General features: G+C 32.3%; 1 protein-coding gene across 1 annotated transcript in view; it reads left to right on the top strand.

The window, feature by feature from the left end:
- The first annotated feature begins 848 nt into the window (after nt 1–848).
- LOC127722426 (hemicentin-1-like) overlaps nt 849–12872 on the top strand; it is a 30931-nt gene continuing 18907 nt past the window's right edge. Inside the window, exons 1-4 of the mRNA XM_052229295.1 lie at nt 849–913; nt 1671–1970; nt 11174–11464; nt 12758–12799. Coding sequence (XP_052085255.1) covers nt 1712–1970; nt 11174–11464; nt 12758–12799 — 592 coding nt within the window. The 5' untranslated portion in view covers nt 849–913; nt 1671–1711. The remainder of the gene's footprint in view (nt 914–1670; nt 1971–11173; nt 11465–12757; nt 12800–12872) is intronic.

Here is a 12872-nt window from a genome sequence, read left to right as displayed (position 1 = left end):
ACCTGGACCTCCAAGTTGTATCTGCCAGATATCTGCCATAAGTCTTTATCTGAATAACTCAAGGTAACCTTATTTGTTATATAAGTTCTAGCATCACATACTATAGGTTGCACTTTGTAAATACAGCTGTTTCACAAACCACGCCTCTTTTGGGGAAATATATAACATTCATAGATATTTTATTTTGTTTACTTACTGGTTCCTAGATATGACTTCTATGTTTCATCTCATAGAGACATAATATGGGAATGTTAACAGTATAAATACACATGGATAGCGGCTAAATTGAATTCTTAAGAAGACTAAAAGTGAAAGAAGGGGTAGTAAAGAATTTAAGTATAAGTTTAAACTCTTGGAACTTCGGGCATATAAATGTTAAAAAATATGCCGCACAGCCCAATGTTTTGACCTTTGAAAAAGAATAGTAGTGCATATGAACTTTGCATTCTAGGATATAATTTATTACGAAACGTCATAGTAAAAGTGGCTCAGTTTTAGCCGTAAAAGGAGTTCCTATGGGAAATTGCATTGTCTATCTTTACATAAGTGCAACCTATATTGGTGTCAGAAGTTTGTATCAACTCACCTGGAAATTACCGGAAATGATTGTGTAGCCGCAAAAAGTTTTTAATTTTGTAAAAAGTATATTCGAAATAGACGAAATAGACAAATAACTTTTAAGTATTTCACTAATAATTCATTTGACAATTATTTATTCATTTTAGGAACAGAATTTTGATTGTTTTTTTTCTTTGTCGTTGTCAATGACAAAATATACAGACAAGTGTCAGTGTTACTGGTACTTAATACTCTCGTCAGCGTCACTGACAAGTTATATATATATATACGTGTATTGCTGTAAATGACTTAGGACAGCGTGGAAGTTTACCAACCGTATTGAGTGTTTCAGGAGGTATGATTTTCTTCTGTATTTTTTTTAAGGAAGGTCAGGCAAAATTGGTGATTATATCTGCCAACGTAAAGTAATACACAAATAAGTCGGTTTGCTCTTTGTGTTAATTATGCATTGGCTCTTTAATTGGTTAGATGACCGGTTGTTATTCTACCTTAATGATAATATTGATAATAATACTAATGATTTGTATATATTCAGTAATGAACCAGTGTATACACTGCGTTACTGCCAAAATGGCTATCTACTGCACCTTTTTTGTTTGTATCTTTGTTAAATAAGTTTATTTGTTTGTTTGAATTTTTTAGTCAGTTTCATTGTACGTAAGTGATATATGTTTACACAATTTTAGCTGCTTGAATTTAATTATTGTCACATTAACAAATTTCATCTATTTGGGTCGCTGGCCCTTAAACATCTGTATAACAAGTGGAAGGTTTAGCTAGCTGTAAAACAACATGACAGTAAATATTCTCTTGTTTCGTTGATTGAAATCGTTTGATTTTATCAGTTGTTATGGAGTTCCCCATTTTTTAAATTGCGTTGGATTTTGGTAAGTGTGTAATACTTTTTATGAAATAAATTGAATAAATTTGTAGTGCATACATTAATGTTTAAAAAAAAAATAAAAAAATGAAAATTTTATTTTTAATACTAATAAATATTGTAGAAGTAACATTTAAATGTCATAAATACATAAATCATCAAAAATAGTGATTAAAACCTTTCAGTGTATCTCCTACCTTTTTACATACAGGGTTACCTGAAGTGTCAATAGGAACCCTACCTCATTCAGCAATGTTTGGAGAGAGTTATACAATACATTGTAAGGTGCAAGCTGTTCCTGAACACACTGACATATACTGGCAGCATATTACGGAAGGTTTTATTAGAACTATAAGGAAGGACACACTTGGTGTGAGTGGAGTGACACTAGACGATCCAAGACTTACCATTAACTATGTTACTACCTCTGATGCTGGATCTTATACGTGTTCTGCGGAAAATGTTGTTGGAACGGGAAGTAGTAAAAGTACCATTTTGAACGTTGATGGAGGTATGTTCTTAAATGAAATAGAGTAAGATAAAGTATTTCTTTTGCAGTGCTAAGGACGGATATGGTGCTTTTATTCATATTGAAAATTCTGAACACTCATATCGAATCATGGAAACATAGCTTATCCTAGTGTGTGAGTTTCTATTTCATTCATATTTATTCTCGCAAATATCAAGCATTTGTACCAAATTTAGATAAAACATAATCAGTTTAGTTATACATACATGTAATGATATAGCAAACCAAGTTTTGAATCGAAACAATACATGAAATGAAAAACATTCATACCAAATGTGACATCATAACGGTCGAAATAAGGATTTCAAAGTCAAACGAAGTCGTAAATGTGAAAGCCGACTCTTTGAGAACATTGTAAAAGTGCAAAATGCAAGGATAAAGCCTTAGACATTTCAAAGCAATTAACTGGAAATATCCTATCAGTTTTAGGATTCAACACTGTTGAAGCAATTTGGGTTTATATTGAATAGTTTTTTTTTTATGTTTATGATTTTAAAAATGATAACTTTAGAAAGGGTAAAAATGTTGTTGAGTTTTCACGTTAAAAATCCCTTTGAAAGCCAGTCAAAGTTTTTAATTTTCCAGGTCAGAATACTTATAAGCAATGATTTAGACCTTACAAGAAATATTTAGTTCCCATAGGATGAAGGAGGGATAAAATGTCCGTTTATTTGTTAATTTTAAGTCATTTACCTTATAATTTTTAACATAACCCCTGTAATAGTATAGATAAAAGCCCACTCACAGCCTATTTGACTACTATCACTTTGCTTATACATGTACAGTTGCTTAATACTATTCGATACAATGATCAATAAAGGGAAGCAAACAGTTCTTTGACCTTTCACATTTGAAGAAATTTTGACCCAATTATACAAATTTCTTTAGTTTTATGACTGGTTAAATTCGAAAGACATATCTGATTGCTGTTTTTTAGCGCATATCCCCTTCCCTATTTCACGGAAAAGAAACAAACGTAGAATCTGCTACTATTCTTTCATATTTAGATCTTTTCCTACATATTTATAAATATCCCTAGCTAAAGGAAAATTAATCCCACAGAGATAATAGTAAAGAACAAATGCAACAAGACATATTATCAAAAGTAAGGTAGGTGTGATATCAATCAAAGCGATGGCTTGTTTTTCTTTCTCTCTTGAATATGATTTCAAGTACAGACCAAGCATTACATAAAGTAAACACACGTTAAAGCCGCGTGCACATATTTCGGTAATTCACTTCAGTTTTCGCGCTTACTAGTTAACGTGCGTTTACTTTATTTACGTTAACGCGGTCAAAATGGAAATTTCTAATGTCTACCTAAATGTAAATGCGCGTTTACTTTATGTCCGTTTAGTCAGTAGTAAACGGGTGTTTACTTCAGATTCACAAGTGTATTTTACTTGCACTTGAAAGTAAACGCGCGTTTACTTTTCCCATTAACTAATTGTGTCAATTATAAAAATAACTTCGTGTAAATTTGTACATTTTTTGTTATTTTGATAAATGTCTTTAATCTTAACATTTTACGTATATGTGTTTAACCGTAACTATTCAAAAACACTTTTAATTCGAAAAATTAACTTTTATTAATTGCAAAAAATTAGTTCCTATAACTTTAAATAGCAGATTATCTATATTTTCTTAAACTTAATATCCATCATAGTGGAGTGACCAAGCCAACAAATGTGTAACTTTAATGGACCACCATACCTGCAGGTTAAATCATAACTTTTTGGAAATTGAAATGTTTATACTTTAATTTTTTTCTGGTCGTAGAATCGAAATATGGTGCAATTTTTTTTAAATAAGGTCAATTAGTGTTTGAGATTTTCACTACTAGTGTTAATTTATTTCTAAAGAGGAAATAAAAAGTCAGAAAATAATATATGAATTGGTACTAAACAAGAAACCAATGATGAAATAAACTGGGACACTTCATTTTTAACTAAATTTTAAAATAATATTAGTACCAAATGCCCATTTTCAGGAGAATTCAGACTAGCAACAATAAGAAAATATAAGACGGAACAACAACCGACTCTTAATTTATTTTGTACACATCGCATGTACTTTCAAAGATTTATTTTTTAATTTTACGGCTTTTTAAAAAAGAATCGAAGTCAATTTAGTTTTTGCTTTAATGTATATCTATTGTCAGTTACAAATAATTAACAACGCAATTAACTCAAATTAGTTAAATGAAGGACTGAAGGTTCAGCGTATATTCAAGCTCTATGCACTTTTGAGGTTTTATTAGATTGTGCCTTACAAAAGCACACATGGAAACCCTGAAAGGTTGGTTGTAGGGGTATTTTTTACAAACAAAGGGCATGCCAATTTTAGTATACCTGACATAATTCATCGTTTTCATCGTCGTCTTCTTCCAATATTGCTCGGTGAGTAGAATAATTTCTACAACCATCATACCCTTCACATGAACAAATTTTGGTTCACGCTTAATTATTTTGGTTGCATACACAGCTTTTATTAAAAGATTGTTTGCCCTTGACAAGGTCTTGAAGGAAATCTGTTGACATAGGTCCCTCAAAGAATACCGGGAGCAAACCGTTTTTACCCTCTTGCCAACTAGAGTCTTTGGGAAGTATGAATGCTGGTTTAGTAATATGAGAGCTCATCCAGACTTGCGTTTGAAGCATTGCACTTAGGATGTGCTGTAAAAACGAGTTTTGACATCGGAGTATTCTCACAAGATTTGCATCCTTTGTGGTGGCAAATTGCACCCTTAGCTTGGTTAAATCGTCATGTAGATTCCCGAACTTTCCCTTTGTATCATACAATGATGCGACAAATGCACGGCCATTGGTAACGGCGGATTCCTAATCTCCCGTTGCAAAACTAGTCGGAAGAGTTTGGAATTTTTCTGCATCCCTCTGCAAAAGCTTAAACACGAATTTCTTACCTAGACCGAAAAAAGAAGAATTTGTGTCGCAACCTGTCAGGGCATGTGAAGCTGGTAGTTAATTACAGATTGAAGGATCAAGTGACCGACCGATTTCATGGACTGGTAAGAAACGCCGTTCGTCTTTTAAGTTCGATACGGATCCCGTTTGGAACCACAACTCCTCAGAATTTGCATGTTTGGGTAAAAAGTGAACACAGAGTACTACCATGTCAGTATCAGATTATTGTACAATAATAAGACCTTTGGATATTCAAGAACATTATCATCTGCATACAACGAATTTAACAGTATTCGAGTGCCTGCGTCTTCCTGTGTGTTGTATAAATCAATAGAGTTTGTCAGATTGTTACATGAAATCTTTTTACAACCTCTGAATCATTAAAAATACCGGCGAGAAACAGCACTGCATCTCCCTCTAAAGGGGACTCTTCATGATACCGCTCGCAATACTCACCAAGTAATCTGATCAATGTTTGTTTATTTTCTGCATTACACAGAAACTTTTTCCGATCCAGAGTTACTCTTCCTTTGATAACTTGATACACTTTCTGAACTCCGAATGACAAAGTGCGACGGAGTCTTTCCGCAGATTTGATTAAATTCTTTATATCGTAGCGATCAAAAACATCAACCACCGTTCCGGCATTGCAAAAACATGTCGACAGAATTTTGAGGTAGCTTTGTACAATATCACCAAATGTGCTACATTTCTTGGCATCCATACTCTGAATAATTCCCATAGTATTGCGTATAAAAAATGTGTGCAATTTGTCATAACTGGGAAGATTGACAGAAGAGCAAACTTCCTCTTCAAGGAGGTGAATTATATCAGTTTTACAACACTTCCGCATGGTACCATCATCATGGAACAGAGCTGAAGGTATGGGACCAATATGATATGCCAAGATCCTGTCTACAGTCCCATCGTCTCGAATATTAGCAAGAGCTAAAGCACGACGAAATATTATTTCTGGATTTATGTGTGCTTTAACAAAGTCACCTTATTTAAACGTTAGTTTTTAGGTCTTGGTTATATATTCGAAGGTCTTGAGACTCATTAAAGCAGCCTTCCACCAAAGATTTTACCATGTCACGTTCAAGTGATTTGAGAAGAGATCCCTGAACATCTTTTGAGGCTTGCATCTCTGTAGAAATATTTATTAATGATTTGGGATGATCGGCAACGTTAAATGGATCGGTTATATTTGAATGCACATACCCTTTCAAATCAGAGACATTCTTCTCGTCTCGTGTCATTTTCGTTAGCTTGTTTTCTTCGTGTTCAGTTTCTGCGTCTGTTGTTAATCCAGATCTTGATCTCATTTCAGAACTAAAATGCGCAAGGATGTGTCTTGTAAGCATCCATCGAAGTAAAGCGGATTTACTTCCTTGCCTGTCCTATGATGCCGCTACAACCTTTAGAATCTTTAATAGTGGTTTTCTCTGTAGCCAGATACCATTAAAAGCTCCAATTTTTTTTTCTGATTGAAAACTCACCTGACAAAAAGGCGTATTTGACCGTTTCAGGCAAATTCAACACGTAGGCTGGTGTCCAACATAGTTCTTCCGATTGGTAATGAAAAAAGTATGGCAACATTGCATCTATAGCCACAACCCATTCCGTTCAGCCCTAATGTTCTGTAACAATATCTCAACTGAACGAAGAAACATATCCCAAAATGCAAAAGTTGGTGATAGTTTACAAGAGTGTATTCTGAATTCTTCAAACAATGGCAAAATATGTTCTTTAAAAACAGAAAAGAACTGTTCAATACCTTCAGTGCTTTTGGATGTTTCAGATACAGATAAATGAACTGTGACAGTCAAAGAACGCCTTCCATTCGTTTGGTTCAATATTGTTTAAATGGTTTGTCTTGGTACCAATTTAAGCCATGGAGTGAAAAGTACTTTTACCATCGATTGTCTCAGCATTTATGTCTATATTATCTGCTCCCTCCTGTATTATACGACCACCTTCTCCAAATGGAGCAATACCATTAGGTACATATATAGGACATGGCTTGGATTTTGTCTATTTCAAAATTTGCTAAACTAGTCAGATATCTACGTAGAGTAGGATGCACAAAAAAACATGGGAAATTAGATTTTCAATCAAATTTTTAGAACCAAACTCATGGTGTAATTGTAATGCCAAACCAAGATGTAATGGGGTAAACATATTTTTGTTTAAAGCAGGCATGGATTCTGCTATTGCCGGGATTTTTTGCATAATGTTTTTCTAACCTACGTTGTAGCTTAGTAGAAGTGTACTTAGTTTTCAAATCATTAGGTAGAAACAAACAGAATTTTTCTAAAAGAAAAGACATTAAAAAAATGTTGTTTGTGATGAAGCAAGTCTTCGTTCATGTCGCTCACTAGACAACGAAAAGAATTATCATGTTCAGAAATATCCAACTCATCGATTAATTCTTCTTTCTTTTGACTGTTAAGTAAACAATTAACAATGCAAGCCCTGTGGTAAAGAGCTTTAGTTTTGAATTCCTCCGAAAAAAGGAATGATTTTAATTCAAATCTTGTTTTTGTCAGCTTATTCTATAATTATTTGTTTTAAGTCTTTCGTCAGTTTCTATGTGTCGTAACTGTTTGTCGCTCTTGTATGATGTGTGCTTGCAGAAAATGCAAGCAGTCCAGTCAAAAGGGGTAGACATTGATCATCTTTGTGGAAAGTGTCCGTATGAACACCTAGAATATCAGATTGTGGAAACTTTTCAAAATTTACCCTGCTAGTGTAAGATTTGTAACAGGATTTATGATAATTCAATTTTTTTATATCAACATTATCAAGTGAACTATACTCATCATGGAGTCTGCGGTACACATCATCTTCCTTGTATTTACAGTATTGCTAAGGGTTTGCTTTCCTTTTGCAGTTAGAGAGGACAGTTTTTCACTTGTTGAAATCTGACATATAATGCAAAGATTCCAGTTGTTTTTGTTTTTGCTCGCGAAGGAGTAAGCTTCGATGGACTACTAAAATGCCGACATATTTCGGGAATAAACCCTATCGGGTCCAAATTGTTTTTTAGTAAAGATTTTAAACTAAAGTAAAAAAACACGGTAAAATAAATATTTAACGCAAAATTAATAAGTCATAAACTAAACTTGTATAAACAATGTACAATAAACTTCTGATGCAAACATATCAATAAAACAATATTTAAATGGCACAACTACGAACAATACTATGATGGGCTATTGAAGCGATTTATCAATAAAATAGTAATTTTACTTCGTATCGGATAGGAATTTAAATCCGGAAATTCATTAAACTATAAAACAAAGTTAAAAATCCTCATAAAAGTTAATTTATTAGAAATACTGAGTTGGACTGGCTTCAAAACTTTACAAAAGGAAGTTTTTATAACATTTTAAATCGGAAAATCATGAAATTGTCGATGAAATCTAAATTTACAAATGTTGTAACCACTTCGTTAAAATAATACAGAGTGTGCATTCGTTAAACTGAATCAAAATTGACAAAATTAAGGATAAAAAGGAGGAAGTCTAGATTTACAATATGAAAAACACTTAAATAATGTAAAATCATATGCAAAAGTTAAAAAACCCAATTGTTTTTCATGTTGAAATTTGAAAAAAAAATCCAAATATCTTTTTTCTTTCTATTTTATAATAAACTGCACCGCAGAAAAGTCTACGACCGGGCAGACAAGTTAAATTACGGTATTGGCTTTCCAAAAAATTGTTTTTAGCTTGCAGTTATGACGGTCCATTAAAGTCGTAAAATAAGCACCCTTTTTCTTAATTTGTCACTCCACTATCACGAATGTAAACTGAAAGTCTTGTAGGTTTTAAAGTTCCAGGATAAATATCCTATCCATTTTGTACCATACGATAATTAATTTTCAAATTATTAAAGATGTGTAATATCGTAATCGTCAATCTGTCAATCGAAAATAGACAGTTTGTCATTTTAATGTACCTTATAAAAGAGGGGCGAAAGATACCAGAGGGACAGTCAAACTCATAGATTGAAAATAAACTGACAACGCCATGGCTAAAAATAAAATGACAAACAAACAGACAAATAATAGTATACAAGACACAATTTATAATGTGATATGTTAGGTCAGTGTATCCAGGATATGATGGCAATCTGCGTTAAAGCGCGTTTACTAAAAACAGTCAACGTGCGTTTACTTTTTACAAAAATAGAAGACGCACCTTCTTTCACGTTTACGCGGCAGTAAACTCGAAAGTAAACGCCCGTTTACTATTTACAAAATAAGAAGACACGTTGTTATCGCGTAAACGCCGAGGTAAATGCGAAGGTAAACCCCCGCTTTCTTTTTATGTCTACTGAAATTTCGGAGTTAAGTTTACATAAAGTGCACGCGAGTAAACGTCGTGTTAACTTTTTCAGCCCGTCTACATGTAATGCCTGGTCTGCACCCCACTGTACTTTCTTTTTTATATAAAAATAAAATTCATACCCAAGTCAACTGTATCATAGGGTTGTTCCGTACCAATGAGTTTCCTTCGAGAAACGTGATATTCAAAATAGAGGAGACTGGATAAAATGCCTTACGTAATTCAGAAATCTTTTACTATGATATAAATATTGACAATAATGTTTCATATATAATTGAATTGAAATGCTGACAAAATGTACATAAACACAGATTGTTTTTTAAAGTAAACATTTGGTCACGTGTTCAGTCATTAATAAAAAAAAGTATAACAGTAATTTAAGATTTCCTTACCTTTGAATAATCAAAAGACAATGCCAATGATGTGTTATCAAAAGGAAAATAAAACTTCATCAATTTAGGTGTATCCGAAGAATTTTTAAGGTAAACTAGCACAATAACACTAAAAACTATTTATGTTAAAATAATGTTACTAATTGAATATTTGAGGAGTTCTTATGCATAAACGAACCTAAACAAATTAAAACCTTTGTCAATGTCAATGTAGAATGTGCGAGTTTGAACCTTAGTTTCTTGATTATTTTTAAATTTATGAATGAGGAATTTAAGTAAGGTATCGTACAAATCAAAAATCAAATGAGGCAGGCGAGATACAACCATACAAAAAGCAATAAAGTTTACGAGTGGTTATGAAAAATTACTACTTTTCCCTTATATACGTGGGTGAAATTAAGGCGCCAGTAGTTTACCTATGTTCATATTTCGGAATCGACTAGAAAAAGACAAACAAACAGTATTGAAATAGAATGAACTTTAAGAGTTGCGATCAACGGTGCGTCCACAGGATAAGTGTTTTCTGCATTTTGATAAGCTTTTAACTTTTTTGTTATTTAAAAGAAAACTTAATAAATTAAGTATATGAATTGACGCAAGGTAACGGACAGAAACATTTTCACATTTCTTCAACTTTTATGTAAACAATTAAATACCCTAATCTGCTAGACTAAGTTGGTTCTTTTCTCCCATTATCATTTGACAGAATAACATATTGGGTGAATTAATTTCTAGGACTTCATGCAGCAAACTAACAGCGAACATCGTTTACCCTTAATTTCTTGTGTCGCCAAATAAATGAACCGTTATAATGTCTCAGTTTTTATTTGAACGTGTGTCAATATTAGATGATGAACATTTCATTCGTTTTCCTGGTGAACAAACAGTATTTCATATACTAAATCCCGCTTCCTTTAGACATGTTAGAATTGTCGGCTTCTTTTTTAATATATTATTAGATTAGAGGGCAGAGGTCTCATTGTAACATGGATATTGAATCTTGAAATATTGTAAATTTATCACTTATGACTTTTGTTGTTGTTTTTTTTTTTTTTAGTATACTGTTCTGTTTTTAATTTGTTGTTTATTGTTTGCTTAAATGTATATTGCCACAAACACACTGTAAATGTTGAATGATAATAAAATTCATTGATCCATTATTATTGACTGTGTGGTGTGATTTACACTACATTGTTCAACTTTTTAAATTTATATTTGCTATTTTGCTTTCATCGGTACAGAATATTCTTATCTTGTCATAGAAGTTAGTAACTTAACATTTTGTTATCTGGTTTATATGTCCATAGGGATGTACGAAGTGTCAATATCAAATAAGCAATTTTAAAGTGGAAAACATACTGACTCCTTTAAGGTTAGTTCCGTTTTAATCCATCAGCACTAATTATTGACATTCATTTTCCTAAACAACTTCGAGTAAAATCGAAATGTAACGTTATACACTATATGATTCATGCTACCAGCTTACACAATTTACACTTAGATTTATTCGTTTTTAGACATACCTGTAGTTGACGTATCACTGCCAAGCTCTTCCGTAAAGGATGGTCATGGTGTAACTTTAGGATGTTCAGTTAGTTCGAAACCACCGCATACGAATGTTTATTGGATAAAAGACTCGGACAATGGAAAGCTGGTTTTCAATCATGGAACAACAGGAACAATTGGAATGACTATTGAAAACCCATCATTGACTCTGAAACCAGCAACCATTACCGACTCTGGAACATATACATGCTTGGCTTCTAATGTCATTGGTACTGGAGCTAGTCGTCCTGTTTCATTAACTGGTAATGACTTTTTTTTTAAATGTGTTACTCTACAATTATATAGTCTCGAACCTTTTCAAAATGAAAGTAATACCGAAGTAATAAGAATTCAAAAACGATAAGAGGATTAAAATTAAGGGATTAGAAATACAAAACTAAAAGAACGGAGTTGCAAAAAGTTGTCTAGTGAAAACAACAATAAGATTTAAGATTTAAAATGAAAAGTTTTAAAGATTTAAGCTAACAACTGATAAAGCAAATATCTGAAATGTATTCCATCATTCGGAGAACAGGTTATAATATAGGTTTTGTTAATGTTCGCACGCCTAAATTTAATTGGAAGTTAAACTTTATATCTAAAAGAACTTTCAAACGAAAATGTGTATAATATTCCAATTAAATGTTTTACTATGGTACCCAATCTTTTTGTTTGATAGAAGACGTGAACAGAAAATAACTGATATAGCTTAAAAGGCAGTAACATAGATATTTGTTTTTTGTGTATTTAATCTAAGGTTTATGACAAAGCGTAAAAAAGAAGATAACATCTACGCGATATGACTCTGGTCTAGCTATCAGATTTATCAATCTATATCAAATTGAAATTTAACAACAATTAAAAAAAAAAGGGACAATTTAAATCGGTTATGATATTCATCATGAACTTTTTTTCATTATTTACCAGATAATAATGACCCTGTGATAACAGAGATATTTGTATTATAACAGAAGTCAGGTGTCAGTTTCACAAACAAAACTTACGACTACGATTTATCTTAAGTATACTGAATTGTTCAAGACTTACGATCTATCTTAATCGTAAGGTTTTTGTGAAACCGACTCCAGGAATCCTGATGAGAAAATGGAGAATGACAAGATATACATTGAATAAATTAAAATCCCAAAACAATCCAAGTAAACGTGTTGATCTTTTGAATAAACTATTGTATTCAAATGAACTTGAAATTTAAGATACTGCCGACAGTAGAAGGTTTACTTGATATCCAAATCAGTATACCTTTTTGTCAAATCTTCCAATTTCTAAGCAGTCGCAAACCTCCTTTACGAAGAGACAATTACAGAAGGTCATCTTGAAGTTGAGTTTTCTCGTTTAGATTATGTTTCTAACAGTGGCAGAATATAAACTGAGTATCATAAAAATATAGTTATTTTATAGTTCGTTTATCCTAAGACTCCTTCGTTAATTGCTAATAAAAGTTATAGTCATGAATATTAAACATTATTTTGAATTGGTGAATACATTTGGTATTCCCAAAATCAATTATTTTACTCGATTATGTCTTTTAATTTCAGTAATGCCAGAAGATGAGGCGGATGAAATTATGATTATCCAAGGTACGATTATCTTAAGACTACTATGAACTTATTTATTTTCAGTGAATTATTGAGATATTAAAGTATTAAATGA

This window comes from Mytilus californianus, unplaced genomic scaffold, assembly GCF_021869535.1.
Source record: "Mytilus californianus isolate M0D057914Y unplaced genomic scaffold, xbMytCali1.0.p SCAF_12, whole genome shotgun sequence".
Lineage (NCBI taxonomy): Eukaryota > Metazoa > Mollusca > Bivalvia > Mytilida > Mytilidae > Mytilus > Mytilus californianus.
The sequence above is the reverse complement of the archived record's forward strand: the minus strand, read 5'-3'. Positions and strand labels throughout refer to the sequence as shown.